Source organism: Sapajus apella, unplaced genomic scaffold (assembly GCF_009761245.1).
Source record: "Sapajus apella isolate SASKATOON/1434 unplaced genomic scaffold, GSC_monkey_1.0 scaffold16, whole genome shotgun sequence".
Classification (NCBI taxonomy): Eukaryota; Metazoa; Chordata; class Mammalia; order Primates; family Cebidae; genus Sapajus; species Sapajus apella.
Window position 1 is genome coordinate 21,051,239 of NW_022436956.1, and position 24,910 is coordinate 21,076,148.

The following is a 24,910-nucleotide window of genomic DNA, read 5'->3' on the forward strand; positions in this document are numbered from 1 at the left end:
GTATTCACCTCACAGTTGTGAGGATGGGATGTGTTAATGCAAGTAAAATGCCTTGTCCTCAGTACGTGCTTAATTAGCTATTATTTACTGAGTACCTACTATGTGTTCAGCATGATGTCTGCAGACAGCTGAGGGAGAGAGGCTAAACCACAATCGCTACCCTTACAGAACTTAGGTTTTGGCTGGGGCATAAAACTTAAACTCAAACAAGGCAGCGGAGCTTATACTCAAATGGTGCGAACTAGAGATGTTACAGGAGACAGAAGAAGAGGTGGTCAGCAAGCACTGAGACAGACAACGCTTCCCAGGGAAGCCTGACTTGAGGAGGTCTTGAAGGCTGAACAGGAGAAAAACAAGGACGCTCCAAGTGGCAGTGGGGGTGGGGGAGTAGTGAATGCCAAAAACAAAAGCACTTCCGTTCCAAATCCTGCTCTCCTGACCACGCCTGGCTCCCCTGAGGCCCAAGGCTGAGTTTGCACTACTGCATAATGTTTGTGAAGGGTACACCATGAATGTGAAACAAGACAGGTGTGTGACTAGCCTAAGGCCCCATTCAGTGTTGCTCACCTGCAGGCTCTGCAGAGCAGGGCAAGAGTTAGGTGTGAGAACTTCAGACAAACAGCAAGCCCCCAAGCCAGGCTGCCTGCAAGGCTCTTAACCACCCCCACTCCCACCACTAAATGCGCAGAGAAGGCTGGGACCACAGAAGGGCTCCGCGTTCTGCATTCTGAGCAGGCACATGGTCTCACGACCTCCCCAGTTTTCTCTTCCAATAAAATCTCAGTGATTGATCCAACCCTCTATCAAGTACGCCTTGCAAATGTCCAGAATGCTGGCTTGGTATTCAAATCATTCTAGAACCTGGCCCCAATCCACTTTCCCTGCTTGATCTCCCCTCCTGCCCCATGCCCATCTCCCCATGCCAGCACACTACCCTGTAAATGGGCACCTGCCTCCACTCATACACTGCCACACCTTAGCTCATCTCCTACCTCGAAATGGTAGCTCCTATCTCCACTGTCCAAAGCCTAGCCATTCTCCAAAACGTGGCCAAATGCCACCTCCTCCATGAAGCCCTCCTGAATCTTCAATCAAAATTCAAAATTCAATTCCTCTCCTCTGCTCCCTCATACCTCACTTACATAATATTTGACCATACAGTCTGATATATATATGCATACACACACACACACACACACACACACACACACACAAAGTGATACATATATGGCTGTCATTTCTGTTTCACAGTGAGCTCTTACAGGGATTTATTAATTTCTCTGCATTACCCCCATAGCATTTAGCAACCACCTGGTACACAGTCGATGCTTAGTAAATATTTTCTGAATCGACTATCCATGGCTAAGGCCTCACTGGTTGGGGGACTTCCTCAAACCATGGGTGGCAATCCATTAGTGGGCCTTCATTAATGTCCTTAAATGAAATAAGATAGAATGGAAGAGAAGATACCTGAGCATATAGTAAGGATAAACAGAGTTTCACTGAACCTCTGGTTTGAGGTGCGTTTGTGGGCGCGCTGGGTTGAGATGGAAAACGTACTGCTTGCTGTCGGCCATGGCCTCCATTCCAGAATAAACCAACAAATAAAAAACCCAACTTATCAGAGGTAGCATCAAAAACACAACTTCTGAAGAATTCCTGGGGGTCACGACACACTCCATTCAATCACTGCCTACCACAGCTTCGGAACAGCATCATCATGGTAGGTTTTTGGAATTTGCACAAGAATCCTCAATCACTGAACATTCCACAGGTCACCCAGACTCTGCCCACTAAGGCAGGAAAGCACAGGGCTCCAAGGTGGGCAGATCTGAACAGGCTGGAGGATACAAACAGGATGCAGGATTTAACTCTTGGCTAACCAGACCACGTGCCTGAACAGCAGTTCATCTAAACACTGACTGTATTTTAAACCCAGAAAGCAACATTCCCAGATGATCCTGGGCAATGAGGCTTCCTCCCAGGACTTCTAACATGGGCCCCTACGTGGAGAAGGGTGTCTGATCTGGGCTTGATGGAACAGGGCTCTGGGCTGATGCATGGGGGTGGGGGATCCCTCCCCTGCCTGACCCTGGCACCTGCCCTGGGTCTCACCACCTCCTATCAACCCCCACCCCTCACCTGCTACCTGAGAATCAGGCAGCTGGCCTCAGATCTCTAAATTAGTTCAAAAGCCACCTCCTCCAGAGCTCTTATCCCTCTAAATAATGAATTTCTCAGACCTAATTAATGCAAGAAAAGGGATGATATACTTTTCTCTGTTGCTTTAAGTTACAGCTAGTTGGACACTTGGAGGGAAGAGCAACCTCTAGCTAAAGGGTTAGACAAGCTAAAATCAATGTAAGCCACCGCCTCCAAATCTTTTTAATCACCACCTTCTCTCCCCTGACCATCTCTAAGCCAGATGCCTACAGTAGGCATGGAGCAATGTGTAAGCCTAGAAGTGACTACCCATTCAAGCTAATGGTAAGAGAGAAATCAATCCCCTACTCCTGCCAATAAATAAAATAAATAAAATAACTGCAGCCCTGGGGGCAATCAGACAGCCAAGAACAAAGGAAATAATCTGACAGCATGCAATGGAAACAGGAGGGAGACACTCAGTGGACAGATTAGTAGAAACATAACATCTTCAACAATGGAGGTGAGAGCCTGGTTCTTCTACTTAGTGATCAAAGCCTCCTGTTTACATCACTGAATATAATCACCCTGATATGATCAGCTGAAACAGTGATATACAATTTATCATCCTGGAAGTATCTGAGAGAGGTTACAAGAATCACGAGAGGAACTAAAATCACAGACAAGAAACTGCTGCCTAAATCAGGAAGCCATGCCATTACCTTATAAATATCACCCATAGAGCAGAATTCCTGGAGGCTGGGGCACTAAGAATAACTTGAAAAGGAAACGTCCTGCTCAAGGAACAGTTACATCCCTCTCCTGGCTAAGGGGAGGGGGGTTCCAAGGAGAAGCGGCGTGGTACGGAACACAGGAGAGCCTCTGAAGTCCCTCCCAGCCCATCTCCCATCACAGCAGAACAGGGCAACCCCAGATGCCAGGGTACTGGATTCTATCACCCTAAGAGAGCAGAGGGCACGGTGCTGGGGCTCAGCTCATCTGAAAGGGTTGTGGGTGGCGGAGGAAGCTTGGAGGGAAAGGCAGCTTATGAAGTACAATATATGTTCCACCACGGCTTCCTGGAGCCAGCGGCTGGGACGTGAGACAAGTGGGCGTGGCTGCTTTTCAAGCCAGACTCTCCAAAACCAATTCCTTAAAGCCAGTCTCCAGTGGCCAGGGGGCTTCGGGCAGGGAAGGAGGATGTCTATCCCGCAGGTTGAAGTTTAATTTCTATTTAGGAACTGTTTGTTTTATTTTGTTTTGGATTAAAGGTGGTATCGGTGCCAAGCCAGGCTGCCCCCCTTTCAACTTCTTTTTTTAAAAAAAGACAAAGAAGAGAGAAAAACAAAACAACCAAACACCCGTAGCCCACGGCCATGCTGCGCTGTGGGCGGCCTACATGAGCTTCCTTTATCCAACCACAAAAAGGCATCCGTGGAACCAGCGAGGGGCCCTGGAACGGCGTTTCCAAGGCCGGCCCGCTCCTCCGTTGAGGTTAGCAGTTACCCAGGGGCCAGGAGCCACTCGGGCAAACAGCCCATGCCCCTCGTTACACAACGTCGGGGCCCTTATCTCCCCGTGCCACTGTCGGTTTGCAGACATTGCGTAGTGCTACGACCACAGCCGAGACTGGCCCGCAGGAGATAGCGTCGCCGCTCGCTATCAGGGAGGCAAGAGGGGAGACTGGGTTTCTATTAAAAGAGAGTCAGAGAGACGGGTAACAGTCCGGCAGACCAGCTTCAGAGTGTCACTTCCTTTGATCCTGACAGCTAAAGACCCCCTCTCCCCAGGCCCCCTCTCCCAGCTCCCCCGCCCACCGAGAGGAGGTGGCAAGGGTCCATTTCACGTCCTTTCATCAACTCCTGGTAGAGTGCCAGGTACAAGATACAGGGGAGAGGTCTCCTCAGGAGCTGATGATCACCCTCTAAACTGCTTTTCAGACAGGCTGGTAAAGGCCGGGAAGGAGCAAGGGGCAGTCAGATTCATGCCTAGTGGATGTCATACAGTGTCGGGCACTCCAGTCACGTCCGTCGATGGATGGACTTTTTCAGCCTTTTCAGATGCCTTTCAAGGCTCCAACGGCCCCAGGATAAAGTCCAAAAACAAACAACAGTTATGTTTATTGAGCAACTACATTGTTTCAGGCACTATGCAGGGTGTGTTAAGTACACTACACCAAATCCTCAGAATATCCCACACAATAGCTGTACTTTAGGAATGAAGAAACTACAGTTAATGGTGTGTGCGTGTGCGTGTGTGTGTGTGTGTGTGTGTTTAAATAGAGATAGGGTCCTAATTTGTTGCCCTGGCTGGAGTGCAGTGGCATGATCATAGCTCACCGCAGCCTCGAACTCCTAGGTTTAAGCAGTCCTCTCTCTTCAGCTACGGGAGCCGGGAGAAGCTGGGATGATAGGCGCACACAGCTGCACCCGGCTGATTTATTACTTTTTTTTTTTGTAAAGATGGGAGTCTTGCTATGTTGCCCAGGCTGGTCTCAAACTTCTGGCCTCACGCAATCCTCCTGCCTTGGCCTCCCAAAGCACTGGTATGACAGGTGTGAGCCACTGCGCCCGGCCAGTTCACAGTGCTTGATGGCCAAGATCACACAGTTTGCAAGTGGCAGCATGAAAATCTGAACCCGGGTCTGCGCGGCTTCAAGCCCATTTTCTCTCCGTTCTTCACGCTGCCTTCTCAAATCTCTCTCCCCGCATTTATAGCACCACAGTCTGACCCCAGCCTACCGTTCCAGCATGAATCACCCTCATTCCTGCCAAAGGAAGTTATTCCTCATTTTCTCCCCTGGCCCTGACCACGATTTTCCTTCTTTCTGTCCCGTCTTCAAATCCTACTTATCCTTTAATATCCTGCTCATGCGCTACTTCATCCAGGACTCCAACACGTATCAAAATCGCCCTTAACACAGTTATGGGCAGAACCGCTAACTAAGGATCTTTCTCTCTGGTTAGGAAAGTCCCAGGAGGGCAGACGTCTTGTCTGTCTTGCTCATCACAGTATTCCCAGGGCCTACCCGGGTGCCCAGCAGACAGTAAGTGCTCAACAAGGTTTTAAAATTTAAAATGAATCACTCCAGACTAAAGTCATTTCAACTCTGAATATATATATATATATATATATATATATATATATATTTATCATAGTCTTTCTATTTTCTATTCTCTGTCATAGTTATAAGCATACATATTTTAACTCTTCTGTTCAAAGTATAAGCTCTCCAAGGGAAAGTCCCATGTCAGCAATCTCTGTATCTCAAAACCTGTAACATAGGGCATTGCCTGTAAATCCTAAGGAACTGATGTACATTAGTCCGCTCAGGCTGAGCAATAGAGAGGTTAACGAGTGCTTCAGGAGGCAAGTCATTATGCCAAAACCACCCAGCATCCCTCACAAAGATCTGAAACTGCCCTCAAGTCACAGTCTGGTCTTGCCTCCCCCTTGGTAGAGGCAGAGAACAGACCTGGGCAGTCACAGGCAGGCTTGTGAAGGAGAAATTAAAGTGGGCTGGGAGTGAGGGATATGGTCTGGTGCTGGTTTTGCTACTAGCTTGTTGTGTAACCTCAGGAAAATCACAGAACCTCTCTGGACCTCCACTTTTTCCTCCCTAAATGAGCATGTTGAAATAAATGATTCCAAGGGTGCTAAAGCACTGACATTCTTGTGATTCCTGGACACCTTGAGAGCCCACGCAGGCAAAGCAGGTGGAGAATGTCTTCCTCAACAGGTGGCAAGAGGAGCAATGGAGACAGGGACATGTAGACAACACCTCTGTGCTATCCCTCAACCTTCAAAAAATAAACAAACCCTAGCTGGTGAATAAGCCAGTCCCTCTCGTTAGCCAGAACAACAAGCATGATATGAATATGGATCTGAAGTAAACAGAAGGCAGAAAGCAGATACTGAAACGGATTTTCAATAAATAACTCCCCTCTAGTTAAACGTGAATTTTTTCCCACATATGTATGCTTTCACAGATCCAGTTTGGGAGCATTCAAATTAGCACAACCTGGCCTTAAATACTGCACAAAACACATAGTAAGCATTTTGCTTTTATTTATGTCATCAATGGTTTCAATGGGAATGACTCATCCTTCCTCTTTAACACTCTGTTCTAATATGGTTTACTATAAATAATGCAGACAGAGAGAGAGAGAGAGAGAGAGAGAGAGGGAGGGAGCACCAGAGAGCAAGCCTGTGCAGCTCAGCACAGGGCCCCTGCACTGCTAGGTCACAAAACAGCCGAGTCCAACAGACAATCCTAAGGTGAATCTCAGCTCAGCGGATGGGTGGATGATGGTTCAATGAAGAGGAAAAGCAAACATTCCTCTCTCCGCTATCCAAGTGATCAGGGCAAGGAACGTTGTCAGGAAAGGGGAAAAAAATACACACTGAGTATGTGTCAGGTACCAGGCTAGGATTTGAACACATAAGCTCCTTTAACCTTCCAGAGCTTTCCAAAGAGGCAGAGTCAGAATTCAAACTCAGGCCACTGTGCCTCCCAGGCCTGCCTACTCCCTTGGGGCATAGGGCTCAAAACTCAGTCCATTCTTTCTAACCCCAAGCAACATCTACCAGTGACAGTCCTGGTTGTTTTTTTTTTAACAACAGAATTGCCTCCCGGGAGCCCAAACTCACAGGAGGCCAAACCACAAATGCAGAAACATTACAGCAGTCAAGAGGAGTCTTCCCAGTCCCAGGCAATCCATGGCAGCAACTCCTTCCTCACTGGGAGTCCAGCCACAGTAGTTGGAAATCAAAAGCCCCTTGGCCTTGTCCACTTCCCACCTAAGAAGTGAGGCCAACACTCACCCCAGAGCTGAGCCAACAAGCCTTCCCCACACACCCCTTCCAGAACCTGCCTTCCGAGTCAGACACAGCAGCCGACGGTGCTTATCACACACTATACACCAGATTTGTTAGTGCATTATTTTGACCATTTCCAAAAGTCAAATCTACCCTCTCAAAAGGCAAAGGCAAAGAATGCGGCATGGACTTCAGAAGGAATTCCCAAAGAAGATTTCCAGACTCTGTGGGGCTGTGGCAGCATCACAGGATTAAGCAATTATTTCTTAGAAATGTGGCTTCTTTAGAACAGTAGTTAACACTTCACAAATGGAGACTTTTATATTTACAATGCACTAACGTTATTCACCTATTATTTCACCTGCTGGCTGCTAGCACAGGCTTAGTACTATCATCAATTTAGCTTTGCCCAAAACAAAAGATTTCACTGATTCCTTTCATAGATTCTCCCCTGGGGCCATAACAGACCTACAGCACAATCACACCTGTCTACCCAGTACACCTTCACTCTGCTATGCACTTTACATGTATTTTATTATTTTATCCTCATCACCACAGACAAGGTGGTCATTTTTCACAAGAAAAGTAAACAGGGGCTCAGAGAAGTTAAGCCTCTTGCCCAAGACACACAGTTAATAAATTCTGGAGCTTGAGTCTTCATCCAGGGTGCCTTCTTTTTTTTTTTTTTTTTTTTTGAGACTGAGTCTCACTCTTGTTGCCCAGGCTGGAGTTCATGGTGCGATCGCGGCTCACTGCAACCTCTGCCTCCCGGGTTCAAGTGATTCTCCTGTCTCAGCCTCCTGAGTAGCTGGAATTACAGGCATGCACCACCTCACCGGGCTAATTTTGTATTTTTAGTAGAGATGGCATTTCTCCATGTTGGTCAGGCTGGTCTCAAACTCCCGACCTCAGGTGATCCACCCGCCTCGACCTCCCAAAGTGCTGGGATGACAGGCATGAGCCACCTAACCTGGCCTCTTTTTTTTTGAAGACAAAGTCTCACTATCACTCAGGCTGGAGTGCAATGGCATGATCTGGGCTCACTGCAACTTCCACCTCCCAGGTTCAAGTGATTCTCCTGTCTCAGCCTCCCAACTAGCTGGGATTACAGGCGCCCACCACCACACCCGGCTAATTTTTATATTTTTAGTAGAGACGGGGTTTCACCACATTGGCCAGGCTGGTCTCGACCTCCTGACCTCAGGTAACCTGCCCACCTCAGGCTCTCACAGGATCCCTCCTTCTAATCTTCCCTTCATTCCATGCTGTCCACTCCCGCCCCCCTCTCAGAAAGTCTCCTTCTTGAGTGAGGAGCCCCCTCCCCCTCAATTCCTGGGCTGTATTTCACTATCTTTAGCATCTCTTGGACTTTGAGCTAGCTGTTTCAACTTCCCAGTGAGTCTGTTCCAGTAGATGCCCCCTGCTCTAAAGCGCACCCTCCGCGATCCGCAAACATTACAAGGACATCAAAACAAAGCTATCAGCTGGGTCCTAGCTTTAGCAGCCAGTCTAAACTCTTTTGTTTGATTCTCAGACAGCTTATTGACTAGGTGATGAGGTCAGAAGTTTTCTTTTCACCTAGCCTCTTCCAGAAGCAGCAGCAAAGTCAGGGCAGGTAGAAAAAGTCCACCCATTTAAGATTTCAGATGTACATCGTTTTTTTGAGCTCCAACTGCTTACCAGCCAACAACTTGTAGGGGTAGGAGAGGACTGAGGGAGAAAAAGACAGGAACTTAAAAAGCAAAGATAACCTCCACCCTTTCCCATCTTGTATTAATGTAGGCATAGGCAACGCACTCAATGAAATGTTCTCAGAGACTTTGCATGTCCACATGAAGGAGGAGAAAAGCAGGTGAGGGCAGGAAGCTGATCCACCGTGTGATAAATGCAGCTGTTGTATGTGACAAGCTACCTGTTCTCTTTCATCAGGCTCTTTCACACTTCTCCACCCCATCTAAAAGAGGGTCCCGGCTCCCCACCTGTCCCCTCCTTCATAGCACACCACCCCTCACCCTGACCCCAACAGTTTATCTTTGCATATTGGAAAAACTGGCATTTATCAAGTAATCTACTCCTCATAGGTTGTTAAACAGACCACAGGGGTTATCAGTGGGGCTGATATAGGAAGATAAATAGCAACCTCTTATGCAAATAGCACTAAGAATGTGGGACTGGCCACAGGACAAAAGCACAATTCAGGAGAACGTGAATCTTAACACTTTTCTTCGGCTGCAATCCTGGAAACCCACAGGAGCCTGGAGAAGGTTCTGTTGGATGGGTTTTCTTCTCCCTTTCTTGCAGGGAGGGGCGGGTGTGTCGGAAGGGACAGGTGTGTCAAGAGGTGCAGCCTGCTTTGCAAGAAGAGTGGCAGCTTCATGTCTGATAAGACAACTCCTTTCTGTGGCCATAACCTTCTCTGTGCAATGGCCATTTCATTTTTGTCTTAGATTTCAGACCCACTGGAACGTGCTTAGTTCGGGTTGAGGAGGTGTCAGACTAATTGAGAGAAAAAGAAGGTGTTCTCCAAGGTGAGAGTGGGGGGTCAGAGGGCAGCAGGAAAAAAAACACACACACACATAGAAAACCAGGAGTTCCGGGCTCCAAGACGCAACCCACGTGACCAGGAGATGCTCTTCAGATCTGCCTTTGCTGGGAAAGAGGTGGGCGTCGGCCTGGGGTCCAGGTGGCATCTTTCCAAACCCTCCTCATTATTTTAAGGGCAAACTCACATCAAAAACCAAGAGGAGAGTGGCTCCAAGTGACAAAAGAATTACACTTGGAGGAACCAAGCTAGCAGCTTCTCACACCAGGCTGCAGGCTGGGGAGGGGGAAAATGGGAGCAGAATGACAGAATCCAGGGCTGGCCAGAATGAAAGACTGGATGGAATAGGGTAATTTACACAGGAAGTAAGCACTTACCAGACCCTTCATCTCAACACACAAAACCCTCGGCCATATCTGGAAGCAATTACATCCAGTTAACATGATCTGCTTGTCACTAAAATTAACTGCAAACAGAAATATTTTTCACTTTTGCAACAGGGGATGCCAAGGTTTGGCCTGTTCTCCCCCACCCCAGCCATTGAATCTGGCTGCTGGGGAATATTTAGCAGCTACTCAGCTCAAAAAACAAAACTACTCTTGTAGCTGTCAGGACACGGAAAGTAAAAACGTGGATAATTATGAGGGGGGGAAAGGCGCGGGAGAGGTGGCAATGAAAACCATTGTGCTAGAAATTGAGGAAAGGGGGCCAGGCACATGGGCCCTATATAGGTCTGCATCCCTGACAAGTCCAGTCTGGTTTTCCGCACTGAACTTCAAGGAAAGAAAAATGTTTTTAGAGTCACTCGATTTAGCAGCCGCTTCACATTGTTTTTAGGTACCATCTTTATCCCTTCTGCCAAGGGGGCGGGGGTGGGGGTGGGGAGGATGCAGGGAGGTAGACTCACAAATGTTAGCGGATCCTTAATTTAGCAGATCATTTAGGGGACAACTGTCACGATTTAACTTTTGCATTGAACATTTCCAATCCCTACTCTACAAACGCCTTCGAAGCAGCTTTCACCGGCTCTAAGCGGGGCAAGAGCTGCTTTTAATTTCAGACGTACGCAGTTTTTCCACGTAAAGAGAAGAGAAGCCCACGAGGAGGTGAGAACTGGCCTCCGTGAGCGTTCGTGCCCAGAAATGAGCCAATGGTCCTTTCTCCAAAACTCCAGATCCAGCCGCCCCGACAGGCTGGCCATTCTAGTCCTTTGGCTTTGCACCCAACCCCGCCATCAGATAAGAACTTATTTTTATTTTTCCTTGAACTGCTGTCAACGATGCCATAAATGCCAGAGACAGATGGACAGATTTCTTTTAAAGTTCCTGAGGAGGCGTCATCTCCAAACCCTTCCCCCAACGGCCCCTCTTTTCTGGGCCAGATTCTGGCATGCTTTCCCCGAAAGTGCAGTTCACTCCTTTGTCACCAGGGGCTTTTAAAACGGCAGCGGCAGTAACAGCAGCAAAAGTAATGCATCCATTTGCCAGACAACTCACAAACATTTTTTTCTCAAGAAGAGGCAGGCAGAAAAGTTCCCCTCAAGAATGAGGTCAGACACTGCTGTTCTCTGCAAAAACCACACTTAGAAACATTACTCGTGGGGGAAACAAAAGAAAAGGAACAACCTAAGTAGCCTTTCTTTAGGACTTTGGGCTATAATGGGGTGGGGGGGCATAGTCTTGATCTGTTAAAAAGCAAAAAGGCACTTTGCCATTCTTTTTAATTTTTAAAAACTTAGGCCCGGCAGAGTGCCTCACACCTGTAATCTCAGCACTTTGGGAGGCCGAGGCAGGTAGATCATCTGAGGTCAGGAGTTCGAGACCAGCCTGGCCAACATGGTGAAACTTCATCTCTACTAAAAATATATATATACAAAACTCAGCAGGGCATGGTGGTGCATGCCTGTGGTCCCAGCTACTTGGGAGGCTGAGGCATAAGAATCAACTGGACCCAGGAGGCAGAAGTTGCAGTAAGCCAAGACCGTACAACAAAGTAGGACTCTCTGTCTCAAGAAAAAAAAAAAAAAAAAAAAGAAAGAAAAACAATTTTTCAATGGAAAAAACACAAAGTATACACATCCTTTCAAGTATGCAAGCCGAGGCCACAACACTGGCCTGACACTGTGCTACGACCTAACACTACACCACCGGTATGAATCCGAAATTAGTAATTTCATCTCACAGATGAAAAAGTGAGTGGTGAGGAATCTTGCCATGGTCACACAGCCTCTAAGAAACAGAAGATTAATTCGAACCCAGGTTCAATTCCAGACACAATGCTCTCCAGCTTCTCACCACTTTGCAGCCAACAACTGTAGGAAATTTAGATGCTATAAGAATGCAAGGAAAAGAAAAAAGAAAAGGAATCCTCTCCTGAAACCCACCCCCTCCCAGAAACAGCCACTGTTAGCAAGTGGGGGTCTCTCCTTCCCCTTGACCACCCTACACACACATACCTAGGCACATAACGCTCACAACACGGCTCTGTCACTGCATAGCCATCCAGGCATGGAAACGGTTAAGTCGCCCTCACGGCATAAATCAAAAGTTCAAGGCTGCAACATACCACAATGATTCCCTCTTTACATATGACAAGAACCAGAGAGGGGCTGAAATCCCAAGCATCCTGCGCAGGGTCTCCCCGGCCCGCACAGGTTATGCCGCCAGGGTCAGGGCCTCGGACCTTTAGCGGCAGCATTCATTTCCTGAACAGGACAAGTTCTCCTGACCATAAAGCTAATAGGAACTTCCTCGCACGGCGAGCTCCGGCTGACAGGGCTACTTGTCACTGGCCACGCAGGAGGAGAGCACTGGTTCCCATTAGTGGGTTATGATGCCAGGTGCTACTAATAAGGTACATCGGCAAGAAACAAGAGCCTGCTAAGTTGTCTCTCCAACTCTGGAAGTAATCAGGCCTGGGCTTTGGGGTTGGGGAGGGGCCTTCTTTAAAGAGATGGGGGAGCTGAGGCTTTGCCACAGTAGACCCCAGCAGCACCTAACCTGCTGAACAGCTTAAATAAATAAATTTCCAACAATCCCTCCACATTTCCCCCAGCTACCATAAAAGGCTCCCCCAAATTAACACTAATAATGGCCGCCCCAGCACTGCGGGCCCGATGGATCACCCTAAGGGCCATTACGGTCGGCCACATCTGCTTCTCACTATGGCAAGGAGAGCAGTGCCAACAGGCCTAATGGCATTAATATCACGACGCTGAGCTAATCCACTTAGAGCACAACGCCGGGTGAGGGTGACAGGGGGCTCAGCGGCTCCCTTGTCAGGCTGGGGTCACGAGAGAAGCGGGAAGAAGGGAGGCGACCTCACACTCGTGTGCTTTAGGTTACAAGCGATCCCATTAATATGCTTTAAAAACCACATTGAGAGGCAGAGGCTAACCTCGCTTCACAGAAGAGGATACTGCTGCTTCGCAGAGGTGAAGTCATTTGCCCAAATTCACCACGGAGCGCTAGCACCCAAACCCAAGTGAACCAGACGTCAGTCTTTCTGCGCTGCGCTGCCACCCCACCTCCCACGAAGACAATGGCTTCATGGCACATTTGACTTGTTTTTAGCAAGGTGGTGTTTTATGTGTGTGTATGTCTTTTCTTCTTATTTCAGCGGGATCCAAATGGCCCTAAAGAGGGAAGATCTCTAAAAACCACTTCAGCTAGCCCAAAATGTCCCCTCTTCATCAAAATGTCTGTGACAGTCTTCTAACAACTTTCTCAGTAACACCCCAGTGTCCAGGGAGTCCTTTCGCTTACCTAACTTGGACCCTTTCTACTGCAATGCTGAGCACAATCTGTTCACACCAAAGAAAATCGGGTCTTGAGGACAGAATCGAAAGTGAGCTAGGAATTTAGAATTAAGCAGGTTTTTATAAGTATTCAGCCGAAGTTTCCATGCTGACAACAAAGTACCAGATCCCCTCCTTGCAGCTGCAGAGATAAGCCTCACGTAGGCAAAACCCAACCATAGTTTTTCCAGACTGCACCAGCATAATAAGGACACCGGGGCTTTTAAGGGGAAACAGTAGAAAGGGGAATTTCTGATTATGCTGGCATGAAATTAACAGCATGGGATTTTTATTTTTGTAAATGGGTTTCTTTTTTCTCTTTTTCTGTTTTGCGAGTCAGCATAAAAGGCCTCTATCACTAGAAGCTGATCTCTCTGTGTTGGTAAGAGATGACGTAGTAGTCCTTGGATCCATGTGGCCTGGGCCCCCAAAGAGCTAAACACTCTGCAGTAACCTTCCGACTCTCAAGAAGCCACCAGAGGAACTGAGGAGGCCAGAGCTGGTGAAGCAATGAGCCCCCTGATCACCCAGCTGCAGAGAGCATGGAGCCAGAAGACCGGGGCACAAATCCTGGTGCAACTCTTTACTATAGAAAAGTCCACTAACCTTTTGGGCTTCCTTGGCCCATCTGAGAATATGAAACTGATACCGACCTTACAGGACAGCTAGAGGGCTTACAGAGATGCCGGCTGTGAGTGCACTTAGCACAGAACCTGACATGTAGCCAGCACTCAAAATGATGTCTGCTGAGTCCACGCTTTAGAAGCATTCTGCATTGACATGCAGGCAAGGGAAGGAGCTCTGGATCCCCCAACACCCACAAGCCCAGCCCCAGGACCCCCATCAGAAAGGTGGTGTCTGTGCTCCTCATCTCTGCCATAAACATAGTGATGTGCACGCCTGGCCGTGTGCACAGGCAACAGGACACTGTGTCGGGGAGCCTCCCCGGCATTTGGACCCGATGGCAGTGGAGCGCTGCCCAGCTAAATTTAAACAAGAACTGGAATGACTCACCAGGCCTCAGGTCAATGGGACAAAGAGTACCCTGGCCACCACAGTACAAGAGATCAGCTTCTGAGGAAGATGCAGGTGCAGTGTCTCAGCCCTAAACACGAGGCGCCTGAGGCAGCAGTTTTACAGCGCTGTACAGATGGACGCCTGTGCAGAAGAATGGTCTCTGGGAGAAAGCAGGACCTGGCCCAACATGAACACATTTTTCACCCTGCACGGCCAGCATGACCTGCTTCACACAATGACAAGAAAAATACCCCAGCAAACATCTGTGGAGCACTTACTTCATGCTACCCTTCCTCACACAGGATACTTTCTGATGAATCCTTATGACAACCCAATGAAGTAGGTGCTATTATTTCCGTTTCACAAATGAGGCAAACAGGTACAGAGAAGTTAAATAACATAAACAACGTCACAGTTAGCAAGCAGTAAAATCAGGATTCCAACCTGGACAGTCAAAATGCACATTTCTTATGTGTAAAACGTTGGGGGTGGGGGGAGTTGTAGCAAATTTCTTACTACTTAAATAACTGCCAGAGAGTAAGAGCTTTTACCGCACACACACAGCCAAAACAGAACGGAAACTCTTTAGTTACGGAAAATTCAGAAACCCTCCAATGGACAAACTGAGGCCCACCTTTTTTCATTTAGTAAGACTCTAAGTTATATACACTTAGGCTTTCAGCAGGATTTGCTTTAAATTTATTAAAAAAAAAATTAAAGCGATTGGAAAGGTTTCTCTCCGGAATTAGCAAGAAATCAAAGAGCTGTGAATAGAATTTGATTTTAACAGTTTAGGATAATCACTATTTTAAAGATTCATAATAGTTTTCCTAGAATGAGCAGGAGGAAAACGTGTGGCTAAACTATAGCTTTCTCCCTCCCAGCAATTAGCAGTTCCATCCAATAGTGACAGCAAATTAAAATGGGACTTCTCACTGAGATGAAAGAGTGGGCAACTTTCCTCCATTGAAAATAAAATAAAGGAAATCATCTTCAAAAGTTCCAAGAGTTCAGTCTAGATCCCAGATGGCTCAGTAACCCTAAGCAGGTTAAAGTATTTAAAAAAAAAAAAAAACAAAAACTAAGTCAGAGCACACAGAATCAAATCAAACTGACCCCCTACTTAGCTGGCTGAACTGCCAATCCAGATTCCAAAACAGCAAAATTCAATTAACCAAAAGGACTTCATGAAGATATAAGCGGGTACACAAAGAATAAAAGAATTTTTTAAAGAGCTCAACAATCAGAAAGAGCTCACTGAAGTGCCTAGTTTTAAAAATGAACAAGTTTAAGGCTCAGGATGAAAAAAAAAAACTATGTCAATGCTGACAGAGCTGGAAAACGCAGAGCTAGGTCTAGACCTGGCTTCCCCACTACAAAGTCTTCTACCATCTTCCTATCTTTACAACCAACAACCTCTCCAAAAGACCAGATTTCCAGGAGACCAGGAGATTATAAACTTAAGTCATTCATTATCCCTAAAAAGGATACTTCCTGGAAATAGAAATGGATTCAAAAAGGATTTGGGCAAATCTGTGAATGACAAGGCAGCCATAAATAGCTACTAAGAGAAGCTGGTATACACCTGACCTTTACGATTGACGTCAAGGAAGATGTCTGTAGCCTCCAATGGTGGTATCTTAGGGATGATGTTGGCAACCAAAGACTAGGTCAGATGGTTTTGATCCAGAAGAGCAATGCTCATGTTCTTATATGGCCTGGTGCAGAGCACCCAGGACTGTGAATTAGAAGGCAAGCCTAGTTCCACCCATTTATAGCTGTGTGACCTTGAGCAAGTCACTTATTTGCTCCAAATCTCATTTTCCCCATTTGCCAATAGAGAGTGATAAGCATTCACAGTTCCTTATCCAAAACCTGTGGGTGCTCCAACGACCAAAATCATTCAGATTTTAGAAAGGTGCTCTTGACACCTATCATGTTTAACAGCCCCAGCAGAGTCTAGGGCAGCACTCTGCAATCAAACACATTAATATTTTTGCAGCAAAACATGAATATTCAAAATGAGCAGGATAAATATAGCATCACGTCAGTTCAGATCAGGTTTTGCCGCTAAATGAGTTTACAGCAAACCTTTTAGTTTTCAGGCCTTTTCAGACTTCATTATCACAGATAAGGGATTACAGACCTGTACCCCCCTCAGGGGAAGCTGTGAGGGTAAGAGAGATAAAGTCATTAGAGGTGCTTTCCGAAGAAGAAAATGCTGCAACCAATAAAAGGCATTATTAATATTATTGCTGTGGCCATCATTATTCTACAGCATGCCCTTTTCCAAACAGAGTTTAGTTTGACGTCAGAGGTTCTGGGCAGGATGATGAAAGAAAACCAAGAGTCTCAGGCAACCTCAAAAATCCCAAAAGTAGCCTAAACCAAGGTCAACACCTGTTGGCCTTGTACGTGATCAACCACTAAAAACAGAGCAGCCGACCATCTGAGAGAGACCAAGGCCAAGGGCCAGGCAGAACTCTGAAATCAGCCACATGGCTCACGCACCACAGAGCTGGCTCCACAAAGCCTCCAGGAAGGGCTGTACACATACATCCAGAAAGCTGGCTGAGACATTCCCTGTGGTTCCTGAGACTTCCCTTCAAAACCAGGCAGGAGTTGTGACGGTGTCTGTGCAGGACAGACACTGCAGGTGACCTAAGTGCTTATCTGTATAAGATCCAGGGGCCCCTGGAAACCAGACCCCACTGTGATTCTGCAGCTCTAAATTCAGAAACACATACGGACCAGGTTGTATGAGCCATGGGAGACTGGGGACTATAAATGAGGACTAGGTTCACACTTAAGTCTGCTACACTGTTCCCTGCAATCTTATCACACATGAGTGTGACTCTGAGAATGATGAGGTGCACCTGGTCCAGTTGAGCTGGTTCCTAGACCACATCCAGAGAAGCTTTTATGCACAACTGCTCCAGCCTTTCAGAATAAGAAAGGGAGAGTCCAGTGTTCCAGAATCCTGAGATGACCTTCCCCTTCCTCAGACATTATCCTCTGTAATGCGGACACACGGGTGAAGATCTGGGGACCCAAACCTTGCTCCTTCATCTGCCTCCAGAATACTGCTTATTTATCAGATCTTCTCACTGTTCTGACTTCCTTCTGGTTCATTTAGGTAAGTCAGTCCCATTTTATTTACCTGTGTGGTGCCTTTGCCTGGTCTTCCCATCCATCCATGACTACACTTAACAATGCATCCCTTTTGCACGCGTCGCTCCTGCACCGGATGGCTTGCACATCTTGCTGTCCACTGTAGGGATCAGGACCTACAACACCACTAAGTTTGATTCTATCTGTTGAGCCAACAGGTACCCCTCACTCCACCCCAGCTTGGGATCAAATCATGGGGAAACCTACCGATGACATTCCGTAATAAACTCCCTGCCTTCCTGCCTCACTTACCAGCAATCTACCTTCATTTCCTCTCCATTCCCTTCTGCCCCCCACCAAAAGAAGAAATGCAAGAAGGACTGCTGGGTATCCAATCTTTACCAACACTCAGGCCTGTTGGCTTAAAAATAAAATAAACCCTGTAGCCTGTTATTTCATCACTGATATATTTCCAGCAAATGACATGGCTTCCTGGCATCAAAATCTGCCCTTCCGATCTTTTTTTTTTTTTTTTTGGTTTTTTTGTTTGTACTGGTTATAGGACTGTGTTTTCTTCTACCAGAGCATTTCTCAGGCTGCTGATGGGTTGGCGGAAAGACAGAGAACAGTAGGAAAAAGGGAATAGCACATTAATCTTGGAGTTTTGAGGGTAAGGGGGAGAAAAAAGTCTTCCACAAAGTACATCTAGCTGGGACCTGAGGGGTTGCTGATCCGAGTGAGGGCCGAGCACACACTGGAATATTTTCTCCCCTTTCTGATTTCTGTAGACCCCCAAGTTTCCCACCAAAGGCACTGCCCCTGGCTCTAGCTTCTTGAGCTGCAACTGCTGACCTTCCACCCTCAGTCAAAAGCACATTCTTGGCCAGGCATGGTAGCTCACGCCTGTAATCCCAGCACTTTGGGAGGCCAAGGTGAGTGGATCACTTAAGGCCAGGAGTTCCAGACCAGTCTGGCCAACATGGTGAAACCCCATTTTTACTAAAAATACAAAAATTAGCTGGGTGTGGTGGTGCACGCCTGTAGTCCCAGCTGCTCAGGAGGCTGAGGCAAGAGAATCGCTTGAGCCTGGGAGGTGGGGGTTGCAGTGAGTCGAGATCGTGCCACTGCACTCCATCCTGGGTGACAGAGTGAGACTCTGCCTCAACAACAACAACAAAAAGCACATTCTCCCTGTCAGCAGCCCAAAGCGTGATGCCGAGGATTCCAGGGCCAGCGTCTCGCTGTCATATGCTCACAAGGACAGGGACATCCTCTGCACCACCTCACCATCAACACAACTCCCATGGAGGGTAGCCCTGTGGACACTACACACTAGAACTCAGAGCCGATGGGGACCGTGCAGAGATGACGCCTGAACAACACAGGGTACTAAGGGTCAGTTCTTCACTGCTGCAGTGACTATGTGCCCATCACAGCTCTAGTGATTTCTGGATCTTACTTCATTAATTCAGCACCAACCCTGTTGACTATCTCCATTTTAAGAAGTGAGTGAAACAAGGTCCAGAAAGGTTAAATAGCTATCACAGGCTCTCACCACTAAACACGGCCAATTTCACCATCCAGGCTCTTTGTAATATAACACGGCCAACCATCCCTCTCTCCCCAGCGGAATGAGGGTCTTGCCAAAGGGGAACTTGGAACTCTCAAGAGAGTGCTATCTTTTGTAAAGATAAGCAACCCTCTCAGGTAAAGAAAAGCAACCAGGAACCAGGACCTGATCAGAGTCAGAAAAACAATCACTTCCCACCATACCCCAGTTCTCATAGCACACAGCCGAAATAATGCACATCCGGAGAAGATGATACATGTATCTGGTCAAGTTTGGGGAGGGGGTTTCCTTTTTAGGAAAGTTTGAGCAACAACAAACACAACCTCAGTCTATTTCTGAGCAGTGCAAGCATCAAGACGACACACCTCAGTGGCGGTTATTTTCGCACCCACTGGAAAAAGTCGGCTACGTTTAGCTCTGCCACACTTTCCACAAGGTAAGCCTGTGAGCTGTTGAGGAGGTAGGGTCGGAGCAGATTCCAGCTATGGGTGATGAGATCAACTTCCAGATATCCACACCCCAACCCCTCTCACTCACATCCCCCATACCTGAATGAGCAACAGAGGAATGGGGGTGAAGCGGGGGAAGTGGGGAATCCACCCAAGGTCAGCAAAACAGCAGACCAGAGGGTGTACAGCAAAATGCTGTCATCAAGACAACAGAAAGGTGGATTTCTTGACTCCATTCATCTGACCCAGAAACTAGAGGGTAAAATGATGGGCATATGGCTTATGACAGAAGCAAGGAAAAAAAAAACAAACTCGCTATTGATTCCCTCTGTTATTTATTCCACTTCCAGTAAGCAATCTTCGAAACCCTCTGTTCTATAGACATGATCCTCTTCGAGCCTAAATGACTCCAAGAGGCAGCAAAGTACCAGGGGGTAAAGACCTAAATTTGAATCCAGCTCTGTCTCTTACTATCTATGTGACTCTGGAAAAGTGACTTGACATCTGAGCTTTAGTATAGTTCTATGTAAAAGAAGGACATTACCAGCCGGGCGCGGTGGCTCACACCTATAATCCCAGAACTTTGGGAGGCTGAGATGGGCGGATCACCTGAGGTCGGGAGTTGGAGACCAGCCTGACCAACATGGAGAAACCCTGTTTTTACTAAAAATGAAAAATTAGCCAGGCGTGGTGGCATGAGCTTATAATCCCAGCTACTCAGGAGGCTGAGGCAGGAGAATCCCTTGAAGCCAGGAGACGAAGGTTGCGGTGAGCCGAGATCACACCACTATACTCCAGCCTGGGCAACAAGAACGAAACTCCATCCCCCCCAAAAAAAGGGACATTACCTACCTCAAAGGGCTTCTGTAATGAAAATGCAACTGATGGAAAGTGCTTAGTACTGAACCAAACATGTCATAAGAGCTCAATGAATGGTTATTTCATAGAGAAGGAAACGGAAGCCGGAGGGAAGCCAATGCTAGCCTGAAGCAGCATTTAATTCAATGTGAGCAGAGATGGGATAAGAATGAGACTTCACAGCCTGCAAGAGCAAGACTCTTATACCCATCCTTTCCCCTTGCATTTAAATCAATTCCCCCAAATGCATGTGCAGGATCAGAGAATGAGAAGGGAGACAGAGCAAGGAGATGAATGCTCACCAGGAATAAGGTTTGGACCTGCAGCTGCTCTTGTAGCCTAAGTAGCCTCCAGCCCCTCCCATTCTCCCAAGCAGCAGAAAGGGACTGCCTGTCTTCACAGGAACCACTGCATGGGAACTTGAGGACCTGAAACCTAGGAAAATGATCAGATCCAGGCCCCAGGAGACCCTCATCCCACTTCCTTTTCTCCTTCTCTCCATGTTATCAGTCACTCCAAGCAAAGGAAAACAGACCAGACAGCAGAAAAAAACAAACAGGAGCAAAAAAGCAAAAAAACAGAGGGAAGGGCCTATTAAGAAGCTGGGCCCATGAGTGTCCCCTGGTGCCTTTGGGACAGATCCTAGGCCCCCTCACTACAGTCTAAAAACTCTGCTCCCCTCCCCATCCCCCTGAACTTTTGAAGAAGTATTTTGGTATTTTTACAAATTACCAAGAAGACAGGGGAGCCAGGCCCCTAATGTGGAAGCAGCCAGGGTGCGAAGGAAGGGTGTGAGGGCCTCAAGTCCCACATCAGGTGCAGGGCTGCAGCAGGGCCTACCTGTGCTGCTCCACAGCCTCGTTATCAGGAAGCTCGACGCCACACACGCTGCACTGCTCCCCGATGGTCCGGCTCTCTGACTTCATGCCCACAGCCAGCTCCCCCAGCTTGCTGAACAGCTCCCTCTGGATGAAGCCCTGGGGCAGCAGCCCCCCATAGGTGCTAAAGTCCATGGAGACTGCCAGGGCAGGCTGCACATGGAGACCAGAGGTCACCGAAGACGGCATGCTCAATACAGCATCGGCCTTGTGGTTGGGCAACACGGAGTAGATGCCCAGATGCTTCTCAGCCGGGGGTGCTGGGTGCTCAGGTCGGCTGGCGGGGGCCTGGCCAGCCTCAGCTGTGGGTGGCAGCTGCTCAGCACTCTCCTCTCGCCCATAGTGCAGCTCCCTAGCACTGGTGATGACACTGCTTCGAGTCGGGGTCCCGGGCCCCTCTTTGCCTCTTTCCTCAACCTTGTCCCCCATCCCTCCTGAGATGCTGGACTCAGCTGCCCCAGGGCTGTCCTGGCTGGGCACCTCATCTACCTGCATCATCTCCGTCTTCACCTCTGCCACCCCAGGGTGCCGTCCACCCCCAGCCAGAGTTGGCTCCTCGGGCCCCGCAGGTGGCTGAAGAGTTCCCTGCAGGAGAGACTGTCCTATGGTCATCAAACTGTCCACTGCAGCCTTGGTGGGACTCATGGCTGAAAGACCAAATGAGGTGGAGACGGAAGGGCTCTGGTCCACCATGGGCCCAGGGAGGCTCTGTCCAGCCACACTGGCATACCCACTCTCCTCGCTGGAATGCTTCGAGATGAAGATGTTCTTGAGGTACCGAGCCTTGCGGTCCTCTTCTTCCTCGGCCCCGCCGTCGGCCATGGTGGCCTCCGTGTCATTGTCATCTGAGGCCTGGATGGTCTCCAGGATCTTCAGGCACTGCTCCTCTAGGTACTCGATCTCCAGGATCTCGGCCGCATACAGCAGGTCATCCAGGTCCTCCGCCTTGGCTTGCAGCGTGGCTGTGTATGCATACTCCAGAATCTGCTGGAAGGTCTTTGGCGAGAGGAAGTCCAGAGTATAGTGCTGGCTGTTGCGGTGGAAGAGGATCTCAAACATCTTGCTGGTGCAGGCCAGCACCGTCCGGTGGGCGTGGAACTCCTGGCTGTCCACCATGATGACCACATCACACAGAGTCCCAGCCAGCCGCATCTGGTTGGCCTTGCACAGCAGCCCCGTGGGGTGGCTGGGGTTCTGCAGTTGGATCATGCCCATTTTTGTCAGATCCATGGTGCTCCCCTCGGCTCAGGCATGAGGCTCTCTTTCCTTCTGCGCTCTGCGTGGTGGGGCAGGGTGGGCTTCCTGGGCCAACAGAAGGGACTAGAGGAAAGAAGAGGGGAAGAAGCAAAAGAGATGAGAGAACAAAAGACAAATTCACGTGTCCCTAAAAGTAAGAATTTGACTGCTACAGCATGCCCCCTCCTCCCTCCTGCCAAGCCCCCAGCAAGAGGAACTTAGAGATTTTAATTGAAGTAGCTTCCCAGAAATCTACAAATCTGCCTTTCAAGCCCAGGGATGCTGAGAGTAAAAAGAAGGTTCTGCCACAGCAGATGCCTAATTCACTGCTCTATGACATCTGTTAGATGAAGTGAAACGAAAATGGCAGTGAAGTCCTGAGCGTCCTCAGCTTTCTCCATAGAGAGTAGGGGCTCCCTAGGCAAGTCCAACATTCATTATGACGAGGTACATTTACTTAAAATCAGCAAGACTTTAGCCTCTTCCTTATCAGCTTCACGCCAACCCCCTGGATATCAAACCTTATCTTCAAAACAAAGTTTTTCTAAACTCGGTCTCAGTGCAGGAGCCCCAGGAACAGAGTCAGACTCATTGGAGGCCAGCAGCCTGTAGTCGTGACCCACAGAAATCTATGGGCACTGGGCTCAACTGGGCTTTCCTCCCCAAAGCCTATCCTCTCACCATCAGCCTTGGCCTCTGGCCTTCTACTGTTCTCAGGGCTACAAAGCACTGGCAGATCCAAGCCCTGTCCCCATCTCAGGGTACTAACAGGAACACACACACAACCCACACACTAACTTGGGTCACTTCTACCCACGGAAGAGTCAAAGTTATTGAATATGTAATCTAAAATCTGGACTGTGTGTATGCGTGTATGTACATCAGCCAGAGACAAAGAGAAAGATGTGTATGGCTGGGCGCTGGTGGCTCACGCCCGTAATCTCAGCACTTTGGGAGACCGAGGTGGGTGGATCACTTGAGGTTGGGAGTTCGAGACCAGGCTGACCAACATGGAGAAATTCTACCTCTACTAAAAATCCAAAATTAGCTGGATGTGGTGGCTCACACTTGTAATCCCAGCTATTCGGGAGACTGAGGCAGTGAAATCACTTAAACTGGGAGGTGGAGGTTGTGGTGAGCCAAGATCACGCCATTGCACTCCAGCCTGGGCAAAAAGAGCGAAACTATATCTCAAAAAAAAAAAAAAAAGTGTGTGTACACACACACTTACATAAGGTGCTGTACCTACCCTCCTACCCATAACTGCCCAGTGGACAGGAGGATCTAAAAAACAAAGAAGGATGAGTCATTAAGGTATGGAGAGAGACAGTAGTAAACATGCGCCCCTACAGCCAGGAGTGCTCATGCTAGGCTGGGTGTGTGAACTCCACGTGTGTCCCACAGGCTCCAAGGAGTCTGCAAGTCCTGTGACCAGGGGCAGCAAGGGATGCTGGACATAGCTCAGAGGCGCTGGTAGTGATATGGGCACCAGCATCTGTGGTGTGAGTTACAACCAGTACCAAGGGAAGACAGGGCTGGGAAACAAAGGCCTCTCCCTGAGCCTATTCGGGATCAATAAGAGGGCTCCGGTACTCCAAATCCCGCTTAAGGAGTGTTAGAAAGACCGCCCAGGCCCAGGGCCCTCCCCGTGTCTGCCTTGCAGAGGCCAATATTGCAGTGACTGAACTGGGAGCAAGGAACAGCAAGGTCTCTCCCTCACTCTTTACTGCTTGCTTGCCTCCACCCTCAGAAGGAGCTCTATCAGTTCAGGAGCCTCCAAGCTCACACAGAAAGGATCCACAGGACGCCTGATCAAGACACTTTTGCTGCCCACCCCGGGGTGGGGACGGAGGCCGTCAAGGGTGGGATGACCATTCAGCCGAGCCTCTCCACCTCGTGCTTTCCCGCAGACATCGGGGCTTCTGAGAACTAGGAGGGAGCAGCCAAAAGAATGGACGCTTGGCGCCCCAGAACAAGCCGTTTGGGTCCTGAGGGAAATCGGGGCACCCTCAGACAGCCGTCTTCCCCACCCACCGCTCAGCGCCCGCGATCCGGCCGGAGCTGGCTGCAGCGTCCAGCCCGGTGACGCTAGGAGAGCCGGCGCTAACCCGCCACAGCTTCAGGATCGACCGCGCTCTCACAAGCCCTCAGTTCCCAGTGACCCCCACCGAGACTTGGAGACGACTTCAGCAAACTTGGGGAAGCAACTTTTCCCGAAGAGCTAGACGCCTGAAAGAAGAGCTGAGCTAGGGGCATGGGAAAGCGAAAGAGACGGGGAGGAAAAGCCACAGTCCGGGCGGGCTGGACTACGCGGCGGCAGGAGGCGGACCCGCCCCGCGGCGAAGGGGAAGCACAAAAGCCCCGCAGCGAGTTGTGGGAGGAAAGGCGAGAAGGGGTCTGCCGGCCCTCCCTCTCCGACCCAAGGCCGTGACCCCCAGGAGCGACCGGCTGGGTCCCGGGCCTCTGGCCAGCAGCGCTCGCGGCCGCGGCCGG

General features: G+C 48.8%; 1 protein-coding gene across 4 annotated transcripts in view; it reads right to left on the reverse strand.

The window, feature by feature from the left end:
- The window catches only part of ZBTB16 (zinc finger and BTB domain containing 16), a 199,985-nt gene that overhangs the window by 173,871 nt on the left and 1,204 nt on the right, over positions 1 to 24,910 (reverse strand). For all 4 annotated transcript variants that reach the window (XM_032285476.1, XM_032285479.1, XM_032285477.1 and 1 more), the window contains exon 2: positions 21,144 to 22,501. In XM_032285476.1, coding sequence (XP_032141367.1) covers positions 21,144 to 22,411 — 1,268 coding nt within the window. In that variant the 5' untranslated portion in view covers positions 22,412 to 22,501. The remainder of the gene's footprint in view (positions 1 to 21,143; positions 22,502 to 24,910) is intronic.